Source organism: Eublepharis macularius, chromosome 8 (assembly GCF_028583425.1).
Source record: "Eublepharis macularius isolate TG4126 chromosome 8, MPM_Emac_v1.0, whole genome shotgun sequence".
NCBI lineage: Eukaryota > Metazoa > Chordata > Lepidosauria > Squamata > Eublepharidae > Eublepharis > Eublepharis macularius.
The window spans coordinates 122479934-122505957 of NC_072797.1; the positions used below are offsets into that span (position 1 = coordinate 122479934).

General features: G+C 43.9%; 1 protein-coding gene across 1 annotated transcript in view; it reads left to right on the plus strand.

The window, feature by feature from the left end:
• Positions 1-219: 219 nt before the first annotated feature.
• The window catches only part of SMC2 (structural maintenance of chromosomes 2), a 40598-nt gene continuing 14793 nt past the window's right edge, over positions 220-26024 (plus strand). The window contains exons 1-16 of the mRNA XM_054986550.1: positions 220-297; positions 3270-3484; positions 5287-5436; positions 5648-5770; positions 7106-7144; positions 7236-7346; positions 7620-7664; positions 8365-8598; positions 9793-9942; positions 16194-16427; positions 20699-20858; positions 21394-21511; positions 23630-23768; positions 24212-24331; positions 24982-25186; positions 25588-25723. Of these exons, the coding sequence (XP_054842525.1) occupies positions 3317-3484; positions 5287-5436; positions 5648-5770; positions 7106-7144; positions 7236-7346; positions 7620-7664; positions 8365-8598; positions 9793-9942; positions 16194-16427; positions 20699-20858; positions 21394-21511; positions 23630-23768; positions 24212-24331; positions 24982-25186; positions 25588-25723 (2132 nt within the window). The 5' untranslated portion in view covers positions 220-297; positions 3270-3316. The remainder of the gene's footprint in view (positions 298-3269; positions 3485-5286; positions 5437-5647; positions 5771-7105; positions 7145-7235; positions 7347-7619; positions 7665-8364; positions 8599-9792; positions 9943-16193; positions 16428-20698; positions 20859-21393; positions 21512-23629; positions 23769-24211; positions 24332-24981; positions 25187-25587; positions 25724-26024) is intronic.

Genomic DNA, 26024 nt, shown 5'->3' on the forward strand with positions numbered 1-26024 from the left:
TCCTCCACAGCGAAAAGAACCACCTCGCGCCTTCCTCGTAACCCGCCCGCCTCCCTCAAGAGAAGCGAGCGAGGCCAGCGGGGGGCCGCCCGCGTCTCCTTTGTAGTCTACTCCAGTGCCTGAACGGAAGAGACTAGCAATACGGCAGCGCGTTAGACAGACCTGAAGAGGGGTTTGGGGCCTTCTTCGCCCGCGCCAAAATTCAAGCCGAGAAAGAGGCTGAGGGAGCGGTTGGGAGCGCGGCTGCTGGCGGGGCGCTCGGGAATGCGGCTCTCGTCACACGGCCTGGCTTCCAAGGTGAGCCTTCTGTTCGTTTCTAGCCCCTGCAGCTCCCAGACTACCGCTGCTTCCCCCGTTAACCCTGTCTTCGGGCGACGTGCGAGGGAGGCGAGGGGGTCTCTCGCTTTTTCCCCGCCTCGGTCTTGTGGTTTGCACACCCCGAGCGCGCTCGCAGGGGAGTCCGCCCCGTGGGATAAAACGGCGTTTTCTTTTAAGCCGCTGCCCTGCTTCACGTGTCCTGTGTGATGGATCAGGATGGGCGGCCGTGTTAGTCCGTCTGTAGCTGTAGGAAAGAGCAAGAGTCCAGCAGCACCTATAAGGCTAACGAAATTTGTGGTGGGTAGGGTTGCCAAGTCCAGGTTGGGACATTTCTGGAGATTTGGGGGGTGGAGCCTGGGGAGGGTGGGGTTTGGGGAAGGAAGGGGTCTCAGTGGGGTATCGAAAAGAGTCCAGTAGCACCTTTAAGACTAACCAACTTTACTGTAGCATAAGCTTTTGAGAATCACAGTTCTCTTCGTCAGATGCGTGATGCTCGCATCTGACGAAGAGAACTGTGATTGTCGAAAGCTTATGCTACTATAAAGTTGGTTAGTCTTAAAGGTGCTACTGGACTCTTTTCGATTTTGCTACTACAGACTAACGCGGCTAACTCCTCTGGATCAGTGGGGTATAACTCCATAGATTTCACCCTTTAAAGCAGCCACTTTTTCCAAGGGAACTGATCTTTGTTGCCTGAAGATCAGTTGTAATTCTGGGAGATCTCCAGCTGTCTCCTGGAGGCTGGCAACCCTAGGTGGGGTTTGGTGAATCACAGCTCACTTCTTCACATACAGCTAACAAAATTTATAGTGGGGTATGAGCTTTCTTGAGTCGTAGCTCACTTCAGATACACCTAGCTGTATCTGAAGAAGTGAGCTGTGACTCACAGAAGCTCATACCCTATCATGAATTATGTTAGTCTTATAGGTGCTACTGGACTCTTGCTCTTTTCTGCTGTTACAAACACATTAACACAGCTACCCATCTTGATCTATTCATTATGAGAGATTTAAAGTAACCCATTTCTACAGACTAAATCCTGTCTTCATCTCATTGCTCTGTTCCCTAGCAAGTCTGCCAGCTGCCCAACATTTCTTTCTCATTTCCATCATCAAAAAGAGTCCAGTAGCACCTTTAAGACTAACCAATTTTATTGTAGCATAAGCTTTCGAGAATCACCGTTCTCTTCGTCAGATGAAGAGAACTGTGATTCTCGAAAGCTTATGCTACAATAAAATTGGTTAGTCTTAAATGTGCTACTGGACTCTTTGATTTTGCTACTACAGACTAACACGGCTAGCTCCTCTGGATCTCATTTCCATCAGTATTTAGAAGTTCAAAATGCATTACTATTATAATGCGTGCTGTATAGAATAATTGCTAAGGGAAAAGCCATGGCATCCCTAAAAATCACTTTTTAAAACTTCAGATTTTTTGTCAGCCAGCTGGAAACTTTTTATTCCTTACTTATCTGAAAAGTACCAGAATTTTTACCGAACTATCTGGAAGTTTGAACTAATGTATAGGATTCCTGCAAGAATGGCTGAATATTGGTTCAGTGTGGTTTAATGTCCTAAATGTGTGCAGGCCTAGCTGAAACATGCTGCCTCTGCTCATTACCGCTAGCAATCTCCGAGTCTCTAGTGAAGGGCCTTGAGTAAGTACCAGTCTCAGAGACGTTTTATCTGATCCTTCTCAATGTTCTCACAGTAGCAATGCCAATCGGTTGTTTTGCCCTGATTGGCTCCTGAGTTGTCTGGTGACACACTGAAGGTTAGAAAAGTTGGCCTTTTCAGTATAGTTTTTTTCCACGCCTACTATTCCTTCTTCACCTGGAAAGGCCCCCATGCTACCAGATGGGTAATCTGGTCGCACAGGGCGCCATCCAGAGAAGCTTAAAGTTAATAAGCTTTTAAAGTTTTAGAAAGACATAGTTTAGCAATGGCTGGGTTATTTGTTTTTGTGTCTGTTGCCAGTTTTGTTTGAGTGCATTCATGATTTGCGACACTATCTAAACTTCATAAAATATTTTATTCAAGCAATGTTTGAATTTACTGACTGAGACGTGATGGACCCTAAAGATGAACCCAGGGGTTGGAGAGTCGGGCCTTCGGTGAAGGCAGGGCCCCAATTAAATTAAAAGGGCCAAATTCCTCTCCTGCCTGACTGTCAAGTGTGGCTTTTTCAGCACCTGAAGTAGGAAGCTGGGGGTCCTTGAACTGTACACTAACTTAAAAAAATAAAGGGGAAAATCTCTCGTTTTGTTGTGAACCCTTTTCATACATCAGGGTATGACATATAAATGTTTAAAATAGATATGTACAAATATATTTCTTTTTAAATCTTTCATTTGCATATTGATTATTTGGACAGTTTACAATCCCGAATATGATTCAATAAAATATCATAAAAATTAAACGAAACAATAACATACAAGGCATATTGCATAATAGGAACAATAAACAGCATTAAAACAATCCCATGGCACCAGAAAGAATAAAAGATAACAACAAACAGTAATTAAATATCAGCAGTAATTAAATATTATTAAAAGCGGGCGAAAATAAAATTTTAATTGGCTTATGTAATCTATAATGGCATATGTAAATATATTAGACTCTGTAGAAATAATTGAATTTTCATTACCAGTGTGCTTAGGATTGCAGTGCAATTGCAGTTTACTCAGAAGTGAGTTGACTGTGTTCAATGGGCTTATTTCCAGGGATGCGTATATATAGGATTGCATCCTAAATCTCATTCCATTTTCTCCAATGGGAGGTGCAGACACCTGCTGTTAATAGAAACTGTCCAATTGTGAGTGTTGTTCCCAAACAAGCAACATGGGATGGTTGTTTTTCTTGTGACTGACTGACACAGTGTCCCGAAGGATTTTATGATGCGTACAAATGTTTTGTGAGCCACAGAATTATAAACTGTACATATTCTTTCAGAGTTTAGAAGAAACCTTTCCTGGATCCTCCTGGGATACTGAATAAAAATGCATATCAAGTCAATTGTCCTCGAGGGGTTCAAGTCATATGCTCAAAGGACAGAAATCAATGATTTTGACCCACTATTCAATGCCATTACTGGCTTAAATGGAAGTGGCAAATCCAACATCCTGGACTCCATATGTTTCTTACTGGGCATTACCAATTTATCGCACGTAAGCATATGCCTCGGAAACCTACTGCTCTCAACCCTTCCTTCCATTAATAATTCTCTGTTTTATGCAAAATGTCCTTTAGTGTAGCTTTACTGTTTTCTGAGAAGCATTGGAAAATGTCGTGATCATTGATTAGATTCAGAATGCTTATTATTAAAGTATGATTGTTACACTGTATAACAATTGATCCAGTGGTCAGACAATGTTGGTGCTTGGACAAGGGAGAAAGAGTGAGATCCCAGTTTTGCCATGGAGTCTTTGGGATGCCTCTGGCAAGTTTAAATTTTCAGTTCCCCAACAGTAAAAATAAAAAAAGACTCACCTGCAATCACAGATGACGTCTGAGAAACAAATCTGCAAAAGATGGTATTTTGTTATCCCACTCAGACAAGCAAAAGAGCCAGTTTGGTATAGTGGTTAAGAGTGCGGGACTCTAATCTGGAGAGCCGGGTTTGATTCCCCACTCCTCCACTTGATGCCAGCTGGGTGACCTTGGGTCAGTCAGAGCTCTCTCAGCCCCACCCACCTCACAGGGTGTTTTGTTGTGGGAATAATAATAGCATACTTTGTAAACTGCTCTGAATGGGTATTAAGTCATCCTGAAGGACGGTATATAAATCGAACGCTATTATTGTTATTAAAAAATCTTGGTCCTTATGGAGATGTATAATTTTGAGGACCTAACTGTCATTTGTAACATGTTGGGCAGGAGGCCCAGGCCTGCGCATGAGGAACAGTAATGGCAGGCTGTTGTGTTCTGCTAACGTGCCAGCAGTTGCACTTTATCTGAAACACTTCTTCGCTTGTACAGTGGCTGAGAAAGGGCCTAATGTTCAGCCCTCAGCTGTACTTGATGCAGTACGGTTGGTGTAGAATTGCTCGCTTCATCAATAAATATAGGCACATTCTTTTTTCTAATCAAAGATACGTCTACAGTACAGAGATAAAATAATTTGTCATATCTGATTTTAGGGGATGGTATCCTGATAGTCTGAGATGTAAACAAAATACTGCTATTTATGTTGAACGACCCTTTGCCTTGCAGTCTTAAACATTTTTTTAAAAAATTATTGAGCCGTACTTAACACTTTCTATAAGTATAGGTGTCTGTATTGGACACCTATAAATCAAATGTAGCAGTAGTATAGTAATTTTTATGAGGACTAACTAAAACAGAACAAAATAGGGAGCAAGCTTTTGAGGTCTGTAGAACTCTTCTTCTGGATGCTGAGTGGTGAGGGGTGGGATTGAAGGAAAGGAGAGGTTTCAGGGTGTGATGTTTGTGATAGTCTTAAAACAGTAGGGGAGGAGGTGTTGTGAACTACCAAGATTATATAGCGCTAGGTGGAATTGCCTTTCTGTCTCTCAGTACCTCTTGGAGCAGCTTGAAATCTCTATCTAAAATTTCTCTCTTCCTCCCCCTGACTCTTTTTATATTAAACATCCAGCTTGAAGAAGCCTTCTGGGGAGTTTTAAGGCTTGTTCACTACTTGGTGACATTTTAATTGGGTCTATTAAGGTATTGCATGACTATGGAATTTTTAAAATTTAAAACGTCCAGAAATTTGTATCATGAAATAGGTTTTTTTTTTTTTAAAACATCACCTTTATTGTCATCCTCTCCCCCTTGGGTTGTGTGAAATGTTTTTTCATCCAATGGGTTATGATCCAAGTAAGCATACCTGGGACCATAACATAAGTTGGAAATAAGCGCAAGCCACTAGTTGGACATGTTTACATGCAACTATCTAGCCTATGGCTGTCAGTCCCAACGGAAATAAAAGCTTCTTTAATATTTTCAGGTGCGAGCTTCCAACTTGCAGGATCTTGTTTATAAAAATGGCCAAGCTGGAATTACGAAGGCTACTGTATCAATCAGCTTTGATAATTCTGACAAGAAGCAGAGTCCTTTAGGTTATGAGAATCATGATGAGATTACAATCACAAGACAGGTGAGCTAATTTTAGGTACTAGGAAGTTCTGTATGTCTTGTATCCTTAACAGAAAAAAGAAACATTCTAGAGATGTATTACAGAATTATTTTTTGCACAACTAGCCATGCATGCCAACCTGTTTCCTTGCATGAGCAATGTAACAAAGGGCTGAAAACAAGGAGAAACCCCTTTTTGCTATATAATGATCCTTATCCTTCCCCTTCTCAAGGTTGTGATTGGAGGCAGAAATAAATATCTAATCAATGGTGTGAATGCAAACAACGCTAGAGTACAGGATCTTTTTTGCTCCGTTGGGCTGAATGTCAACAATCCCCATTTTCTTATAATGCAGGTACAGTATTTATGCTTGTCAATGTGGCCCCCATTACCCTCCCTTTCCTGTTATATTAATTGTTAAAGATTCTGCAGGAAGGGGCTTTACATCTGGCCTCCTTGGTGGTCTGTACATAAAATAATGGTGATTTGAGTATGCACATTTTCTTGAATGCTTTGGGAAGAGCCTCAGCAGTTTCAGTACTGATTTCTGAGGGTGTTATATAATGAAGAATTCACTAAGAGCCCTGCTGTGCCAATTGCCATCCATCGAAGTGAGAGTTGTTGAAATTGGTGGGACTTGCAAGAAAATAGTCATGACATTGTGCAACTTGAATAAGTATTTCTAAATGTACACCTACTGCTACACAAAAAGTGCTTGTCACTGCTTATGGTTTAATTTCTTTAAAATATTTATACCCCATACTTTGTTGAACAGGAGAAATAACTACTGAGCCTCTATGCCCTGTTTGGCATCCAGAGCAACCGGTTGGCCACTGTGTGAAACAGGATGCTGGTTCAGATGGACTACTGGTCTGATCCAGCAAGCCACCTGTTATGTTTTTTACTATAAAACTGTCCACTTTCATTTTCTCGCAAGTAGGCTTTTATGCAGAGGGACTCAAACGTCAGATGGTAGCTGAAAAGCATTTGGCTGGTATACTATGACATTCTACTGCCAGTTAATCCCAAACAAAAATATGAAACACATTTTAAATGGACCAACTTGTTTTAGAAATAAATACAACATTTCAACAGCCTTTATTTGATTAGATCTGGAATTAACATACTTTTAAAACATCTATAAGATACTGGGCTCAACTTCTAATCTTACGCTAGCTTTTGACGCCCGCCCCCCCATCTAATCAGCTCTGTGTTGCTCGCAGGTGGGTGTCTAAAGCTTACCAATGCGTGCCGGGATCTGTGGATGGAGGGCGTTAATCCTGATTTCCTTATTGGAGGAAAATAAAATGGGTTATCTCTGAGCCCCTTCTAAAACCGCTAACAGGAAAATAAGAGCAGCACTTCCCAAAGTCCCATATTGGGATGATGAGTCACTGGGGATGCCATGATCTCCACAGACTTAATATAATAGCGAGGTTGTCTGCCAAGACAATTCTCTTCACCTAGGTCAGGGTTATTGGTGATCGTCCTTCAAGATCCTATCCCTCCTTGTAACATTGTGCCCCACCTAGCCTCCAAGGGGGTTCACTAATTTGCTCGAATTAAGTTGGTGGTTCTCAGACACAGCTTTTAGAGTACAAATATCAGCCACAAATGTTGATTTCGCCATATAAGAAAAAAGTTTTAAAGTACCTATTAATAGCTGATTATTTTGCCTCTCTCTTGCTAGGGACGGATTACCAAAGTTCTCAATATGAAACCTCCAGAGGTAACATTCCTGTTCATTTGTATGTGTATCCATAACTTTTTGGAAGTTGCTGTTTATTTGGCCTGAGGTTGAAATGTATTTCTCCCCTTAGATTTTGTCTATGATTGAAGAAGCAGCCGGCACAAGGATGTATGAATGCAAGAAAATAGCTGCTCAGAAAACCATAGAGAAAAAAGAGACAAAACTCAAAGAAATTTGCAAGGTATTGTTTGCAATGGTGACATCTTGCTTTTGTATTTTATTCGTAAAGTTCCTTAAAGCAGGGCTTGACTTTAAAATGGGGCTTGACTTTAAAGGTAACTAATAAAGAGGAACAAAAGATACTTTGTAATCCCTTCCTTCTTTGAACTGACTGGCATCTTGAAAAAAATCTTGTTTAATTGTTAGGCTATTTTACTGCTACTTGTTTATGGCAAAAACAAACAAACAAATGCATGTGAAATCCAGCCGAGTACATTCTGCTTTTTATTGACAGGTTTTGGAAGAAGAAATCACACCCACCTTGCAGAAACTGAAAGAGGTATTTCTCATTTGGTTTTGGGCTCCCCCGGCCTTCAACTTGAAGGTGTATTAATGGAAGTTCTACGTTATTAAGAAAACTGTCCTTTTGATAGAATTAAGCTTTGACTCTCATTATGTTAACTCGGGGCCAAGAAATCCCAGGTGCCAGCTTTCCACAGCATCTGGAAACTGTCTGCCTAGGATTAGAAATACGAAACCTTGAAGACAGAAGTGAGCCTGACTCCTAAAGTTTGGGGCTGACTCCTAGAGCCAAAGAACATTTGTCAAGGCTTGTGTTAACATGTTTTTGTTAGACCTTGTATATAAATACATGGCAAGTGTGTATATATTGACACACGGCAAGTGTTCCATGGGTTCAGTCTTGTTTGCCTCTGCACAAAGAGTGGCATGGAACAGCTCTGCGAGGGACAGAATTGCATGCAGGAATCTGGGTCGTGTAAGATCTAGGAAATCTGATCCTTAAAATGACCACTCTTTCTGAGTTTGTGTGCATGCACTTAGAGAACAGATTAAATGCATTGCTAGTAATTTTTTAACTTGTCCATTATTGATGGCCAGTAATGTGAACTTCATTATGAAAAAATCAACTTAGTTTGAGTATCATTGGCCTGGCCATATTCTACCTCTCCTCAGCCAACATTACTTTGTTTTATCCTGTCAATAAATGACGGCTGATGCCTATTGCTTGTCCTGTTCAGGAACGATCCTCCTACTTGGAGTACCAAAAGGTCATGCGAGAGACGGAACACTTGAGCCGCTTTTATGTTGCATATCAATTTGTGTTAGCTGAAGAAACCAAGGCACATTCTGCTGACGTGCTGAAGGAAATGGAAGGCGCCACTGCAAAATGTAAAGAGGAAATAACTGAAAATGAGAAGGCAGTGAAGGAACTCAGCAAAGAAATAGCTGAAATGGAAAAGAAAAGGGATCAAGTAAGAACAGCTAAACTTTTTTTTAAAATGCCAGTGCAAGTTATAAGAAGCATTTTTACTGCTGGGTTAAATATAGGAATTCTATGTGTGCAGCATGCAATGTTAAATATAAATTGGAATTACTTTAGTTCATCAGATGGGATAGCAGTTGATCTTAAGCGTGCTTTCTGTGATTGATTAAGCAGCTGTTTTGCATCAGCTTAGCAATAAGAGTTGTGTGTGTCCAATATCTGGACTCTGATTAAGGAACGCTGGCTACTTGGAGCTGAAGACAGTTGAATTTGAGGCAAGGCAGATTTGCCATAAGGCACCACTTTGTAATTTTGGCTCTTACAGAAGGGCCTAAAATCATATTTTCCAAACACTGCTTTGGCTGTATCTTAAAGCACAATGTTATGAACATGTATTTGACTAAATGGCAATCTTCTAAAGGTCTTGAGTAGCCTATTAATAAATAAGACGTGTATAAAATGTGCTAATTTTTTCAAGAGAACTTCTACCTTAGATGAGAAACTACTTGTTCTCAAAATGTTACACAACAATATATTACATCCCTCTTCCATGTAAAATGTCTGATTTTTATAGATGCCAAGACACTCCTGTTGAAGCGTTCTTAAATATTTGTGTTTAAATTATAAAAGATCTTTTTGTCTGAAAAGTTAAGCATCTCATATTTTCCTAGTCTATTTAAATTTTAAAAGGCCATTCTTTGATATCCTTAAATCTTCTTTGGACTTTACTTTAAAAATGAAACAAAGTTAATGGCCTGGGTTTGTGTTTATCTAACAAATGAACATTTCAGAAAAATAAATAGTGGGTAACTATTAATCACAGAACATTTGGATAGAACCTGCATCTTGTACATGCTAGCATGAAGTCCTTCCGTTGATGAGAATATTTAAAACAGTTTGTGAAATGCTGTCTGGCATTTTGAAACATGCCAACAGTGGAGAAGGTAAAGGGAGAGGACTGGTTTAATTGCTGCTATTCAGTGGCTCTAAATATTATACGGGCTTTTTCTCTACTGCTTTTCCATGGGGTGTTTGGAGGCTCATTTCCAGGGGAGAGGGTCGGGTTCTTCATTTTCTGGCAGTACTATTTCTGCCTTTACTGGTGAAACAGGAGTAGGTGGTGGGGTCTTGATATTTTTGAAGATAAAGTTTGGCTTTAGATTTAAAATATATATATTTGTAGGAATTTGGTGGTGTACTTCGTTCACTGGAAGATGCCCTTAGAGAAGTCCAGAGAACGGATACCAAAGTGCAAAGCACTCTGGATATCAAAAAGCAAAATCTGCAAAATGAAGAGAAAAAGCATAAAGACCTGGTTAAAAACATGGAGGAGGTAAGACTTATTAGAGAAATTATTCAGTTACAAACTACTTCATCCCATACACTCATATGTTCTGTAATGCTTATTCAATATATTTAAAGACAAAACTCCTTGGAAAAGACAATAAAGCTAGGAGAAGTTGAAGACATTAGGAAAAGAGGAAGACCAAACATAAGATGGCTTGACTCAATAAAGGAAGCCACAGCCTCTAGTTTACAAGACCTGAGTGAGGCTGTCGATGATAGGATGTTTTGGAGGTCCCTGATTCATAGGGTCACCATAAGTTGGAATTGACTTGACTGCATGCAACATACTAAACACTGGTTTCTTCCTCTGCGGCAAAGGACATCTTGAGATCGATGATTCCCACCCTCCAGTCAAGGAGGCAGGATCTGAACTAAACTGAACTTCCTGTCTGCCAGTGGGTGTCACCCTTTCCCTTAGTTTTGTTCCTGCCTTGACAGGGAGAGCTGCTACTTCTGCACCTCCTGAGGATTATTGACCCCCTGATCTATTCTCTCTTTTCTAAACCTTTTCTGATTTCTGTCCTTACTTCTTTTAAGCCTCTTCTCCTCTCTCACCCCTGACCTCCTTGCTGTCTTTTCCCACTTCTTTTTCTCTTATGACTACCTTCTTTCCTCCTTCCTTTTGATCTTATACCTCATTTGGGGGGAAAATATCTTGAACCTTCTATTCTCTGCCTTATCTCCAAACCAGATGACATATCTAGCCATCTTTCAGGATCTCCTTCCTCCTTCCCACGTTTTCAAACACGGTGACGGTGGCCATCTTTGGTGACTGGTGACGGTGGCCCAATCAGAAGACATGGAGGTGGCAGGCAGTTTTCTTTCAGAGGGGGAATTAGCGTCCTCCCCCTTAATGCTGCACCTGCCAGTAGGGGCATCTACCGACCCAACTCATGAGGAGACTGGTCCCTCCACTCACCCTTCTCACAACTGGAAGCTCAGAGGTCCCTTAAGAGCACAAAGAAAAGGTGCTATGGAAATTCAGGCAAAAACAGCACAGCAGCCACCAAGGGCATTCCTGCCTTTAAATCCTTCGGTGGCAGCGCGTAGCCTAGCCAGCACTTTCCCAGAGGCAGCATAGCAGCCACTCGCGGCCTAGCTGACACACCACTGGCCTCAGTCAGTGCTTCAGGCACTCTGGGCCTAGCTAGCGCATCTTCAGTCTCCGATCAGATTGGATATGGACATAAGACCACAACCGCTGCCCAACCTAAGAGCCCAAGGACATCCATGGCCAACCTGGGAAGAAGCACAGTGGACATCTCCAGACCGAAGGACTGAGAGTACCGTGCCTGATTTGCCCCCGCCCCCACTTATATCTAATGATATTGACGGGTAGTGAGGGAGGAAATTGCTGGCCTTCAGTACCGGTCGAGTGGAGACGACAGGCCATCTGTACATTTATCCCCAATTCTTCCCCCCAGGAGGGGACATGGGGAGGCCACAACTATATGGGAGACTCCACCTATGATGAGGGAGATGATCCTTCTTGGGGTTACCTTCCCTGCGATGACCATGACTCTTTAGATGACAAAGGAGGAGGAAGTGGGGGACAACCTTTGAGATTTGTCCAATTTGAGGATTACCTTTACTTACTTCAAAGATCATGTCTGCCCTAGACCTCCGGGAGGCCCTCGACAAGCCATTCCTTTTGCTCTCAAAGGGTGTTTGCCCAGGTTCTGCAGAGGCAACAAAGACCCCTCCTGGTCTTCCTACTGCCAGCCTTCAAGCTGAGGAGGTTTCACCTTCAACCGATTTGGACGTCAGTTCCAGCAGAGGAATGACAGGTCAACTAGCGACCCCAAACTTAACAAGGCATGACTGCCAAGAGACTCCAGTAGGGGGATGTCTATACCAGTTTGGTGGTGTGGTTAAGAGCGTGGGACTCTAATCTGGAGAACTGGGTTTGATTCCCCACTCCTCCACTTGAAGCCAGCTGGGTGACCTTGGGCTAGTCACAGCTCTCTTAGCTCCACCCGCCTCTCTGGGTGTTTTGTTGTGGGGATAATAATGCCATACTTTGTAAAGTGCTTTGAGTGGGCATTAAGTTGTCCTGAAGGGCGGTATATAAATCGAATGTTGTTGTTATTATTTTCAAGGACGTGTGACTTGACTCCTTAGCTTGGTCTCTGGACATAGTCTCCAGAGATTACACCCTAGAAATGTTAAGAACTCCAGACCGTTTCCTTTTCACCTGCGGTCAGAGAAACTTCAAAGAACACTAACTGCCATCCTCCATCTTCACAAGATCGGGGCCATAGAACTGGTTCCGAAGGAGGAGCAGGGGACTGGAGTGTATTCCGTCTTCTTCGCTATCCGCAAGAGGAATGGAGGTTAGAGAGCAATCCTGGACCTGAAATACCTCAACAAATTCATGAGGTTGAGACATATCAGGATGGAGTCACCTCGTTCCATACCAGAAGCCCTGTTGCCAGGAGAGTACCTCCTGTCTCTGGATCCGAAAGAGGCCTACCCTCACATGTCCATCTCCATCAGTCACAGAAAGTTTTTCCGATTCTGCGTACAAGGAAATCATCTGCACTTCCAAGCACTCCCCTTTGGCTTGTCCATGGCCCTTGAGTATTCTCAAAGATTCTCATCCACCCAATTGCCAAAGTACGAGAATCAGGAATTCACATACGTCTGTATCTGGATGACTTCATCCATTCCAGTTCCTGGTCATAAGCGCAGAAAGATCTGGAAATTTCCCTGCAAAAATTTGATTTTCAGCTCAACCTCCAAAAGAGCTCCCTGAATCCCACTCAGAGGCTCAAACATCTTGAAGTAATCATAGATACAAGACACAAGTGTATTTTCATGGCCAAAGCATCAAAAATCAAAGACATAGTGGTAATCTTAAGCCTGCAGCTGCACTGCAGAGCATTCCCTTTGCCCACTGCACAAGGGGGTGGGGAATCCCCCAACCCCTTCTGCAGCGGGTGAAGGAGGTGATGGGGCTGCAGGCTTAAGCCTACCACCCCACCATTACCTTCGCCCACTGTGGAAGGGGCCACAGAATTCCCTGACCACTTCTGCAGTGGGCAAACGGAGCGCCCGGCGGCAGGGTCCAGGCTTAAGCCTACCGACCCGTACACCCCTAGATAGCACTGCTCATCTCCAGCCTGGATGCCATTCAGTGAGGCCATCTACATACCAGACTGCTACAACAACTTCTCTGTCACTTCCAGTCTCGCATTATGACCAAAACAAATGTAAACATCCAGTTTCCACTTACTGTAAAGACCAGCCTGAAATAGTGGACCAAACCTGTGTCAAACCTGTTACAAGGGAGACACTACTACGTCATCATGCTGAAGCAACTATCAACAGACGCCAGCCTCCTTGGCTGGGGAGCTGTCTTAGAAGGCTGTCCCATACAAAGTCAATGGTCAGAAGCAGTGAGGAGACTTCCCATCAATCTCTTTGAGCTCAGGGCTATAGACCTGGCTTTCACTCACTTTGGACCTTGGCCAGTTGGCCACCGTGTATTCATCAGGATGGACAACGTGTCTACCAAGGCATACCTCAACTGCCAGGGGGGATCCAGATGAATATCGCTCCACAGGGATGCCCTACAGATCCTCTCATGGGCAGAAACCAATCTAGCTTCCATCAGGGCCAAACACATCAAGGGCACTCTAACTGTACAGGCAGACTGGCTGAGCAGACAACTAATCCAAGACAACTAATCCAATGGTTGCTGAAGCTGGACCTTTCTCTTTGCCCCTTCCCCAGGTAGATCAGTGAGCAGAGAACGAACATCATAGTCGTTGCCCCATACTGGCCCAGACGTCCGTGGTTCTCGACTATTCACTTGTGGTCAATCCTCCCACCATTGAAACTTCCAGTTTCCCCAGACATGTTTCAACAGAGGCCAGTATGGCACTCACACCCAGAATGGCTCCACCTGATCGCATGGAGATTGAACAGAAACATTTCACACAACTGGGATATTCACAACAAGCGATTAACACACTACATCAAGAAGACCTTCCACTAACAGAATATACAACACCACATGGAAAGCCTTTGTTAGGTGGTGCCGTAGGAAAGGCGTAAACTCAGTCGAACCCAAACTGGAAACTGTATTTCTTTTTCTGTAGGATGGCCACTTCGACGGTCTTTGAACAGCCACCTTAAGTTGCCACACAGCAGCTCTAGTGAAGATGCTACCATCCTACCAGGGCTTCAGCATCACCAGACACCCTCATATTTGCAGATTCCTTAAGGGAGTCTCCCTCATGGATCCCCCAACAAGCACATAGGGTACCTACCTGGAGACCTCACAGTCTTATCAGTCCTCACTGGTCCACCTTTTGAGTGGCTACAGATGAAGTCTCTATTCCTTACCGCTGTTACATCATCACAGAAAACATCAGAACTGGGGGCTGTTTCGGTCAGCCACGACCTGTGTTTATTCCTCAGAGATAAGGTGATCTTAAAACCAGATCTCACCTTTATTCCCAAAGTGAATGCCACCTTCCACAAGAACCAGGAGATATATTTACCTAGCTTTTGTGTTCATCCTTCTCATCCCAAAGAAAGAGCATGGTACACCCTGGACATTAGGCACGCCCTAAAGGCATTCATATCCAGAATCAAGATCTGAAGGATCTATAGCGACAACAAACAAAAGGAAGAAATTGTCCATGACATCCATCAGTTGGATCCTAAGTCAGATCCTAAGAACATAGGATCTCAAGATGTCCCCAACCTGAGAGGGAGAATGGGCCATTGGTCACTCACCATGAAGGGTCCCTGTCTGAGGGCAGGAGGGCATCTTGTCCCACCCGGAGTTATTGTCAACCTCAATTCAACACACAATCTATATATATACACACGCTCACTGTTCTTCTTGTTGTTCCTAGTTACCCTGGTCTTACTAACCATGTCTGTTACCTTTTCTCAGTCCTTGGAGTTTGTTCTAGTTACTTACAGCTTGGGCTAACTACTGCTTTCGGAGTTTCCAAACTGAGGGAAAGGGTGACACCCACCAGAAGACAGGAAGTTCAGTTTAGTTTGGTTCCTGCCTCCCTGATTGGAGGGTGGAGATCACCCATCTCAAGATGTCCTCCTGTACGATGAGTAACCAATGGTCCATTTCTAGACCTACACAGTGACATTTTTTAACACTAAAAAAGAAAAATAAGCAGTACTTGTTAAAGAAATCTGGGCTGCCTCATGCTATAGATATGTTGAGTTGCGCCACATGTATCCTCATAATTATGAGGGAGGTGCATGCTGATTGCTGTGACAAGTGAGACAACCATGCTTTCCATGCTATATGAAACACAGAAAAAGATGTATGTTATTAGCTATACTACAGGTATGTGTGGTGTACCTGCTGAACTACAACCTGTGAAGTGGCCCTCTAAAGCGCCCTAAAAAGCTGCTTAGAGTGGATAATTACTTTGTGCCAAGTGGTCAGATTCCAAGTGGTAGAGCTAGTTTGTGAAAGCATGTTTCTTTGGCCATCTTTGTATGTGCTGAAGATATGATATGCTGCTGTTCTGCTCAGACGTGTATACTTTGTTATACCTCTTACTCACCTAAGGAAACAAAGGATTTTAACGTAGCTTAAAATTCTGTGATTTTCACATTTAATTTTGAGGAAGTGGAGCTTCATAAACAAAAAGCAGCGATAACTCTGAAATTACTTTATGAAAAAGAGGGAAATGTATGTATGCTCATACATGGGAGAGGTTTAGACCGTTGCCCGCTATTTCTAGCGAAGTTTTCAAGACTGGAATCTTATACACGCATATTTGAGAATTAATCCCCATCAAAGTCATTTGGGGTTATGTTTAAAAAGAGATGCTTCAAGTATGCTTGAACATACTCAGTGGGATTTTTTATCTTCTTCTTTGGATAGTAGCCTCCCCACGCCATTTCACTATCTGATTTTGAGAGCCCTTCCATTTCAAAAGCAGTTAGGCTATGAAGCATTGGAGCCTGCTGCTTGAGAAACATGCTGTCCCCTAGTTGCACAAAGTCAGTTGTGTGGATGATCTTCGGTATCCCGATGATAGTTAAAACTGTGCTGTCCACGTTTTGTTGGTGGTGTAGATTTGGCAGGAGGGCTGGCTGGCTTATGTTTGGCTTTTTAAAATAAAGTTGCTGCGGTTTCTGATTCCCAAAAAAACAGTGTTCTGGCTTCCTGCGTGAGCGCTTTAAAAATTATTTTAAATGGCATTTTCTTAAATAGATGGCTTAATTGTTTAAGTTTTTCTGTTTTAGGATTCCAAGGTTTTGATGGCAAAGGAAAAAGAAGTAAAGAAGATAACTGATGCCCTTAGTGCTCTTCGGGAGACCAACGGTACAGACATAGCAGCTTTGGCTGCTGCAGAGAAACATTTCAAAGCGGTGTCTGCTGGTCTCTCCAGCAGTGAAGATGGGGAGGATGCTACTCTCGTGGAACAGATGATGGCTTGCAAGAATAATATAAGCAAAGCAGAAACCGAAGCTAAACAGGTGAGAATCAATATCTGGGCTTCTTGAACTTTCCCAGCACAACTTAAAGCAGTTGTTCTCAACCCTTTTTGGCCTGTAGGCACCTTCTGGAATTTTGAGAGAGGGTGGTGAGCACCACCCCAAAATACCTACCACAGAACGTGGAGTCAAACTCAAAATGGCTACCATGGGAGGCAGAGCCAAATGGAATTCCTCCCTCCTTGCACCTCCTGGGAAGAAGGAAATCCCGAAGGGGAAATGAAGCCACACACCAGCTAAGAAGTGCTCCCCACTCCTCCCGATCCTCCGGTGGAAAACTCTTTCATTTCAATGAAGGCAGCCAACAACGCACCCTCCTTTACAATGGCCACACCTAATTTCTGAAAAGCTTGGGGGCAGTGGCAACGACAGGCACCATGTTGGGGATCCCTGTCTTAAAGGGTAATGTTTATTGTGTCGTGAGCTTTTTGTAGGGTTGCAGTTGATATAGTTGATGGGGTGTCCTCTGGGGTACTTGGTGATACATCAGCATAGGGTGGGTGGGGTGTTGGTGTAGTCTGTAGGGGCATTTCTGTTTTTCAGGCTGTGTACCTAGTTTTGGGACTGTTGGGCAGGATTGGGATTATGTTGATGTACACCCCAGTTGTTTCCCTGACTGAGGTGGTCTCGGGTGGGTGTTGAAGACCCCTGGTTGTCCTAGGGGACTTCAACATCCATGCTGAGGTTTCTTGTGGTGAGTGGCTCAGTATTTCACGGTCTCATGGCAACCACGGACCTGTCTCAAGTAATAACTGGTCCCACACATTGTAGGTTACACTTTTGATAAAGTATTTTGCTGTAGTCAGGAAAAAGGTGACCTGAAGGTAGAAGAATTGATTATGGTTCCTTTGTTGTTGATAGATCAATATCTGCCTGAGTGTAGACCTGTGGGGATATCAAGATTCTGTGGGGTTGGGGAAATCTAATAATGATCCACCTCTGGAGCCAGATGAATCCAAATGGTTTTCTGATGGCTTCTGGTGATTTTCCTGTTGATGTCGTCAGGGCTTCTGTCGATGTTCTGGTTGACCTCTTGAATGAGGAAATGGTCTGGCTGGTTGACATAATTGCTGTTCTCTTTGAGCTCTGGCAGCTCCTTGGTTTACTGAGGGTTTGCAGATAATGAAAAGGCAAGGGAGACAACTAGAATGACAGTGGACTCTGAATCTGAGAAGACCCAGACTGAAGTTCATTTTAAAGGTTACTCGGTCATGACGACAAAGGAAATACTTTTTACCTTCATTATGTGGGCACAGTTGCAGGCTAGCTGAGCAGTTCCATGTGGTCAGAGGCCTATTGGGATCGGATCTACTTGGGGAGGTGGACTGCTCGGTGGTCTGTTTTTGAGCCTTTTTGCTCAACACTTCTCGGATAAAATCTATTGCATGCATACCAATGGGCTTTATGCGAGCAATGGCAGCGTCAGATGGTTCCCACGTGCTGACTTGTCCAGCTGTTTGGCATATTTGTCAGTTAATTTAGTCTGAAGATGGGAACAGGATCCTTGGATACCTGAAGCCTACTGCTTGTTTGTATGAACCTTGCTCTTCCAGACTGCTTAAATTTGCTAGGGGTGGGGGTAGGCTGAAAAGTGGATTCCAAGAGGCAGTTACTACCACTTTAAGAGGGGGTGGTGACTAAGGGTGTGCTCTGGAAAAAAATTCAGGTTTCCTGCTTCGGGTTTACTCAAAGGAGGAAAAAATCTGGAATAACCCTAAACCCGAAGCTGCAAGCAGCTTCGGGATTCGGGTATTTAAGCTGCTTCGGTATGCTCTGTAAATATTCGAAGCACGTCTAAGATCAAAGCAACACTTCCCACAGGCTTTTTCATCCGATGGAAAGAGGGAGTTCCCTCTTCCCCTCTCCCACTGGGTGAAAAAGCAGGGGTGGAGTTTTGAAAGCTCAAAGCAACCCTGAAAAGAGCTGCTTTGAGCTTTTAAAACTTCCAGGCTGGCTTTTTCATCCAATGGGAGTGAGGAAGAGGGAACTCCCTCTTCCTTCCTCCCGTCAGGTGAAAAAGAGGTCCAGGAGCTTTGAAAGCAGCAGCAGCACTTTTCTTGCCATTTGCAAAAGGCAAAGAACGTGCTGCTGCTCTACCCAAAGCTTCCTGAAGTGTTCCAAAATGCTTTGGAAAGCTTTGCTTCGGGATTCCCTGATCGGCTCAGCGATGATGGGGCCGAACCGAGAACCCGAATATATACAAATTGGGCCCAATTCGGGTTAAAAACCCGAATGGGAAGCCCGAAGCGCACACCTCTAATGGTGACCACAGCCTTTAAACAGGCTGTGCTGTGTTCATTACAAAAGAAACCTGCCCTCGAACCAGGCGATGTGAATAACTGTGGGCTCGTCTCATACCATTCCTGAGCAAGGTGATTGAATAAACAGTAGATGGACAACTTCAAATTTTCCTGGATGAAACAAGCTATCTGTGCCTTTTACCATCTGTTTCCAGCCCTGGATATGGGACTGAAACACTCATAGTTGCCTTGTTGAGTGATCTGTGTCAGCAGGAGGTAGACAGGGGGAGTGTGACTCTGTTCCTCCAAAGATGAAGAGCTCTGTTGGATCAGACCAGTGGTCTATCTTGTCCAGCATTCTGTCTCACACAATGGCCAGCCAGTTACTCTGAGACCTTTCCCTGAGGCGTCTTCATACTGTTATTCAGAGGTTGACTGTCTCTGAATGTGGAGGTTCCCTTTAGTCACTTAGGCTAGTAGCTACCGAGAGGCCTATCCTCCATGAATCTGTCTAATCTCCTTTTAAAGCTGTCTGCTTAGGGCTGTCATTGCATCTTCCAGCAGCAAATTGTACATTTTAATAACCTAATGAATAGAGAAGTATTTCTTTTTGTCCCACCTGAATTTATTGCCCATCAACTTCATTGAGTGTCTCCCGATTTTATCACTTGGGGAAAGGGAGAAAAAATTCTGTCCCCTCTCTACCGTGTGCATAATTTTATAAACCTCTATCATGTCCCCTCCTTAAGTCATCTCCCTTCTAAATTGAAAAGTCTCAATCTCTTTGGCCTTTCCTCATAGGAAAGGTGCCCCAACCCCCTAATTGTCATGGTTGCTCTCTTTGATCTTCTAGTTGTTTTTGATACCCTTGACTTTGGTATCCTTTGGATTGCCTTTTAGAGTCAGACCTGACAGGCACCATTTTGTGGTGGTTTCGGTCCGGTCTTGATAGGTCTCAAAAGGTGATGCTGGATGTCTATGGAAACCCACAGATTCTGTCTTACACCCCATGCTCTTTCACAGTTACATGAAGCCACCGGGGGAGGTGATTTGGATATTTGGGCTGTGTTATCACCAATATACGGATGACACACTCAGCTGTATCTCATGGTTGCAGCTGATCCCAGGGAGACTGTAGGAACTCTGAACCAATGCATGGAGGTAGGTCTGGGATGGATGAGGTCTAATAAACTGAAGCTCAATCCTGAAACGGCCCAAATGTTACTGATGGGCAGAAAGACTAACCAAGGATTGAAGTCTCCTGCTCTGGATGGGACTGCACTCCCCTTGAAAGAGTAGGTCCATACCCGTGGAGGGGGGGAGGTTGCAACTAGATCCAGAAATTTGTTGGTTGCAGCAATGTCCAGGGGGTGCCCCTTAACCACCTTCCACAGGTTAGCCAGCTGCCCTGGTAACACGCAGATTAGATTACCACAATGTGCTTTCCATGGGGCTGCCCTTGAAAACAGTTCAGAAAGTTCAGCTGGTACAGAATACTGCAGCCAGGATCTTGACTAGAGTGGGCTGTAAGGACCCAGGCATTCTTGCCGTGGTCCATCTGTGCTGGCTCCTAATTTGTTTTCAGGCCCAGTTCAGACCTTTAAGCCTCTTATACAGTTTGGGACCAGCAGATTTTTAGAACTGCTTAAGTACCTGAGTGCCATGTTCATTCTCCGAGGCCCTGCTTGTTTGTCCCTGATCTTGGAGGCTAGATGAGTAGTAACTTGAGAGAAGGCCGGCTTGGTGGTAATGCCAAAATTATGGAACTCCCTCCCCAGGGATATTTATATGTCCCCTTCTTTCACAGTCTTCTGCCAACAGATAACGATTTCTGTTTCTCTAGGGAATAAAACATTTCCTTTAAATGGTGTCAACATGTTCTTCACTTGGTTATTCTCCTTGTAATATCAAATAAGCTATCTGTTTCTGAATGAACAGTAAGTAAAGGTATGCTAATGAGGAAAGAAGTGGATCTGTAGAAATTTTAAAACTTGTCCTGGATTTCCTCTGCAGGCTGAGATGAAATTTAAACATGCCCAGAAAGAGCTAAAAGCCAAACAGGCTGAAGTGAAAAAGATGGACAGTAGCTCCAAGAAAGATCAAGACACTTTTGAAGCCGTCAAAAAGCAGAAAGAGAAACTAGAGACTGAAATGAAGAAGCTCAATTATGAAGGTTTGTTTCATCGACTGAATGATGATGTAACTGCTTGAGGATTGGATATAAGATACAATAGAGGAGGGGATATCAAGAATGAACAAAACTTGTGAGGAACTAGTACTTTGCTGTGGATAGAAGGTGGCTGAAAAAGGAGTCACCACAGATATATGGGGGATTTTTACAAGAGGGATTTCACATACCCCTGCATACCCAGAGCTGATCCTCTGAGAGGAAGTGGAAAATAATAGCACACTGGTGATTAGCAAATATGACATGAGCCACAGATGCACTTACATTGCAAAGACATGGGGGCAAAGACATAACGATTTAAACATGGGAGCCATGTGGAATGCTTATGCAGGTGAATGCTTTTAACTGTGGCTCACATAGCATTTTTGTTTGATTTTGTTTATGTCCTGTGGCACTTAAATAAAAGTGTTTACCCGTTTATATGTTCTAGCTGATGTAATATTGAGCATTTCCTCCAAACCCTCATGGTGAGCGTTGTATACAGATGCTGAGTGGATTTGTTTTTCTTTGCCTGTTCTAGACAAAAAAGAAGAAAGCCTTCTCCAGAAACAGAGAGACTTGTCTTGTGTAGTGAACCAGCTGAGAGAGTCCTATGAAGCTTTAATGGCCAAATTCCCCAATTTACTCTTTGAATACAGGTAGAACCCACCTACCTTTGTTTTCTTTTTCTTTCTTTTTTTAAACATGGAAGCTGAGAAGAAAAGAAATTCAGCAGTGTGATATTTTGGGAATGGTCTTAGAAACTATGCATTTGGCAAGATAATCTAGACAAGAGGCCAGTTCATTGATAAATGTAACCCAACCTCTCTCAACCCCTCATCCAAGTGTATACTTGTATCTTTGCATGTGACAGCAGATGAGGTTTGAGAGGAGCTGATTTTATTCTCTCTCATTCTTCTTTCCCGGTGTATTTTTTAAAATTACCCTTCTTTCCCCCTGCACTTGGACTTCTTCTGGGTATATAGTTGGCTTTGCCTCCTGCAGCAGCTGTTTTGTAGTTGCACCCACCCCCCTGTGTCAGAATTCTAAAGATGCTAAGTTTTTCCACAGGATGGAAAAAGTTGGAGACCTCTGAGCCAGAGTCCATCTTGACACTTATTTATTTATTTATTTAATCACATTTCTAGACCGCCCTCCCCGTCAGACGGGCTCAGGGCAGTTTAACAACAGCTTAAAACAGTAAAAACATTATAAAAACATTAAAACATATCAAAACAATTAAAATTGGCGGGTATAAAATATTAAAATACAGCATTTTCCTGCATGGGTGGTGGATGGTCTTCAGTGGTATGGCCGGCGAGAGGACAGCCTAGCCCCCACCAAATGTCTGGTGGAACATCTCCATCTTGCAGGAAAGATAACAAATCCTGCGGGGCCCTAGTTTCCTCAGACAGAGAGTTCCACCAGGTCAGAGCCAGGACCGAAAAGGCCTTGGCTCTGGTAGAGGCCAGGTGGACCTCCTTGGGGCCAGGGACCATCAGCAAGTTCTTAGTGGCTGATCGAAGCGACCTCCGGGGAACATATGGGGAGAGGTGGTCCCGAAGGTATGCTGGGCCCAGTCCGCATAGGGCTTTATAGGTCAACACCAAAACCTTGAACCGAACCCGGTACTCAACCGGTAACCAGTGCAGCTGACAGAGGATAGGTGTTATATGAGCCATGATTGGTGCTCTGGCAACCACCCGCGCAGCTGCATTCTGACCCAGCTGCAGTTTCCGGATCAAGCCCAAGGGAAGCCCTGCGTAGAGTGAGTTGCAGTAGTCTAATCTGGAGGTGACCGTTGCCTGGATCATTGTCGTAAGGTCATGGGTCGATAGGTAGGGCACAAGTTGTCGAGCCTGTCTTAGATAGAAGAAAGAGGATCGAACAACCACTGCGACCTGTGCCTCCGTAGACAAGGAAGCATCCAGGACCACCCCCAGGCTCCTCACTCTCGACCCCAGCGTAAGTGGCGCTCCGTCGAGAGCAAGGAACTGGAGTCCCGCACCCATGGACCCTAGACCCACATACAGGACCTCTGTCTTCAAGGGATTCAATCTCAGCCGACTCTGCTTCAACCATCCAGTCACAGCTCCGAAGGCACGTTCCAGGACATCTGGGGCAGAGCCAGGCTGGCCGTCCATCATCAGATACAATTGGGTGTCATCTGCATATTGATGGCACCCAAGTCCAAAACTCCGTACCAGCTGGGCGAGGGCACATATATACGTTAAATAGCAGGGGGGAGAGTATTGCCCCTTGAGGGACACCACACACCAACGGGTGGCGGGATGACAACTTCTCCCCTAGTGCCATCCTCTGTCCCTGACCGTGGAGAAAAGAGACAAACCACTGCAGAGCTGTCCCTCGAATCCCCACATCGGCAAGGCAGTGGACCAACAGGTCATGATCAACTGTGTTGAATGCTGCTGATAGATCTAACAATCTCAGCAGCGCCGACCCGCCTTGATCCAGCTGTCTATGGACATCGTCCATCAGGGCGACCAGCAATGTCTCCGTCCCATGTCCCGGACGGAAGCCCGACTGGAAAGGATTTAGGGATGAGGAATCATTCAGGAAGACCTGCAGCTGCTCTACCACCGCCCGCTCAATCACCTTACCCAGGAATCACCTTACTCAATCACCTTACTTCAGGACATACCTCTACCGCAGGTCTCTTAATGGCATAGGCAATGCTTCTTAAGTCCATTTTGCAAGCTGCCTACACCTCACAGCAACTTCTGTGGGCTGCTGACGGGTGTTCATTTATTTTTAAGGGATCCAGAAAAAAACTGGGACCCCAGCCATGTGAAAGGGCTTGTCGCATCTCTGGTTACTGTGAAGAATGCTGCCACAGCCACAGCACTAGAAGTGGTTGCTGGGGGCCGACTCTACAATGTCGTGGTGGACACTGAGGTACATTTTTCATCGATTTAATTCAATGTAAAATATCCAATCTCCTGAGGTCGTTCCACCCATTATCTGACAGTAAGCCCAAGTTTGCCACTGACTTGACAGGGAGTTGGAGCTGATCGGGCTGATCATGTGTGTGTTTGCCACATTTGTGGGCTTGTCACATTCACATTGTAGTTTAGGTGTACACTCAAGAATGTAATATGTAAATCAGCTTTTTCATGACCATAACCATTACTTGTGAGATCCTAGGTGCATAGTATTCATACAGGTGGCTACATTACAAAGGTGGTAGTGGTTAATTTAACCTTTAAATGAGTTTGACTGGTTTAAAACCTTTACTCTATCAAAAGGCATAGTCTATTACTACTACAATTTAACACCAACTGTAAACTAAATGATTTGGCACTTAAGTAAGGATATTTCTGACCTTTTTCCTATATTAGGTTACTGGCAAAAAACTACTAGAAAAGGGCGAACTGAAGCGTCGATATACCATCATTCCACTGAACAAAATTTCAGCAAGATGTGTTGGGAAAGAAGCTATCAAAGTGGCCAAAAACTTAGTAAGAGTCACCTCCTTACGGGATTTTGTGGATAAGTTATTTCTAGTCTCATGAGATCAGTCTATCTCATATGTGATGTATAGTGAGCTAATTTTCTTAGCATATATTTTTACATTTCTGTTTCCTGTAATTGATCTAGAGGAGTTAGCCATGTTAGTCGGTAGTTGCAAAATAGTAAAGAGTCCAGTAGCACTTTTAAGACTATCCAACTTATTTGTAGCACAAGCTTAAGAGAACCACAGTTCTCTTCGTCAGATGCATCTGACGAAGAGAGCTGTGGTTCTCAAAAGCATATGCTACAAATAAGTTGGATAGTCTTAAAGGTGCTACTGGACCCTTTGTTTTCTGTAATATGCCTTTTCCTGTTTAACCATGGTCTTTAAAAGCCTGCATCACAGTTTCTGTGTGTTTCACAACAGTTATCTTGAGCTGGATATACATAACTTTGCCCATGTTCTGGACTTCACAGTCCCCATCACAGCAACGGGATGTCACTGGACAATTGCTCTGCTCCTTTATCAGTTCTGTGTGCCAACATTCCTTTTGCACCTGTCCACTTGAAGAACGGGAGAGTGAACTCTTGAGGCAGGCTCTTTCCCCCCCTACCCATCTCTTTGTACAGTGTTGATGCTTTTTCTCTTCAACGCTAGGTTGGGGAGGACAACGCCCACCTAGCCCTTTCTCTGGTGGGATATGAATCTGAAGTTCAGAAGGCCATGGAGTATGTTTTTGGGGGCACACTGGTTTGTGATAACATGGACAATGCCAAGAAAGTCACCTTCGATAAAAGGATAATGACAAAAACGGTCACTCTTGGAGGAGACAGCTTTGATCCCCAGGGCACACTGACCGGAGGTAACTTTATCTCTTTATTGTCTTGAAGAAACTGTCAGTTGTTTTAACAGTACTGATAGCAGATCTAGACAGCAGTTCTGAGACTGGTTTTTCTTTGAGGTGTTGCTATTTTAACGCTGACAGCAGCTGCACGGGGCAAGAAAGTCATAAAGGCAACAATGCATGGAGGTGGACTGGGGGTTAACGGCGCTCTTCTTATACTGCTGTCCTGTTGTAAATTTTTCCTCGGTAGCTGCTATTTGCTCCATATAAGATAACAGGTCCCACCCACCATTAGATCTAGTCTGGCCCTAAAATGAGCTTCTCTTCCTTTTTAGAGTATCTGTGTTGTCTCGTGTGTGTGTGTGAGCTTGGCCCTTCATTCAAGCACGTATTTCGGCCCTTTTTCTGTTCCGAGCCAGGTGCGCGACCGCAGACGGTATCAGTTCTGTGCAAGCTCCAGGAGGTAAAAGATGTGCAAGAGCAGCTGGAAGCAAAGGAGGCTGAGCTGCAGTCGGTCGGAAAGGAGCTGTCTGGTGTGAAGGAGACTGCGGAAAAGTAAGTACTAACTACGGTTCTCTTGGGAATAGGTAAGCATAAAGAGTTACTCTTCTATGTCTTTCTGGGAAGAAAAGCACAACACAAATACTTAAAAGTAGATTTCAGATAGTTGCACAGCCTGTTTCCCCCTAGAGAGAGCGTGGTGTAGTGGTTAGTGTCAGGACTTGGGAGACTCAACTTCAAGCCCCCACTTACCTATGTGGCTCACTAGATGACCTTGGGCCTGTCATTCTTTCTTAGTCTAACCTGCTTCACAGGGTGAGTGTGAGGAGAAAATGGAGAGGGTGAGAATGATGAT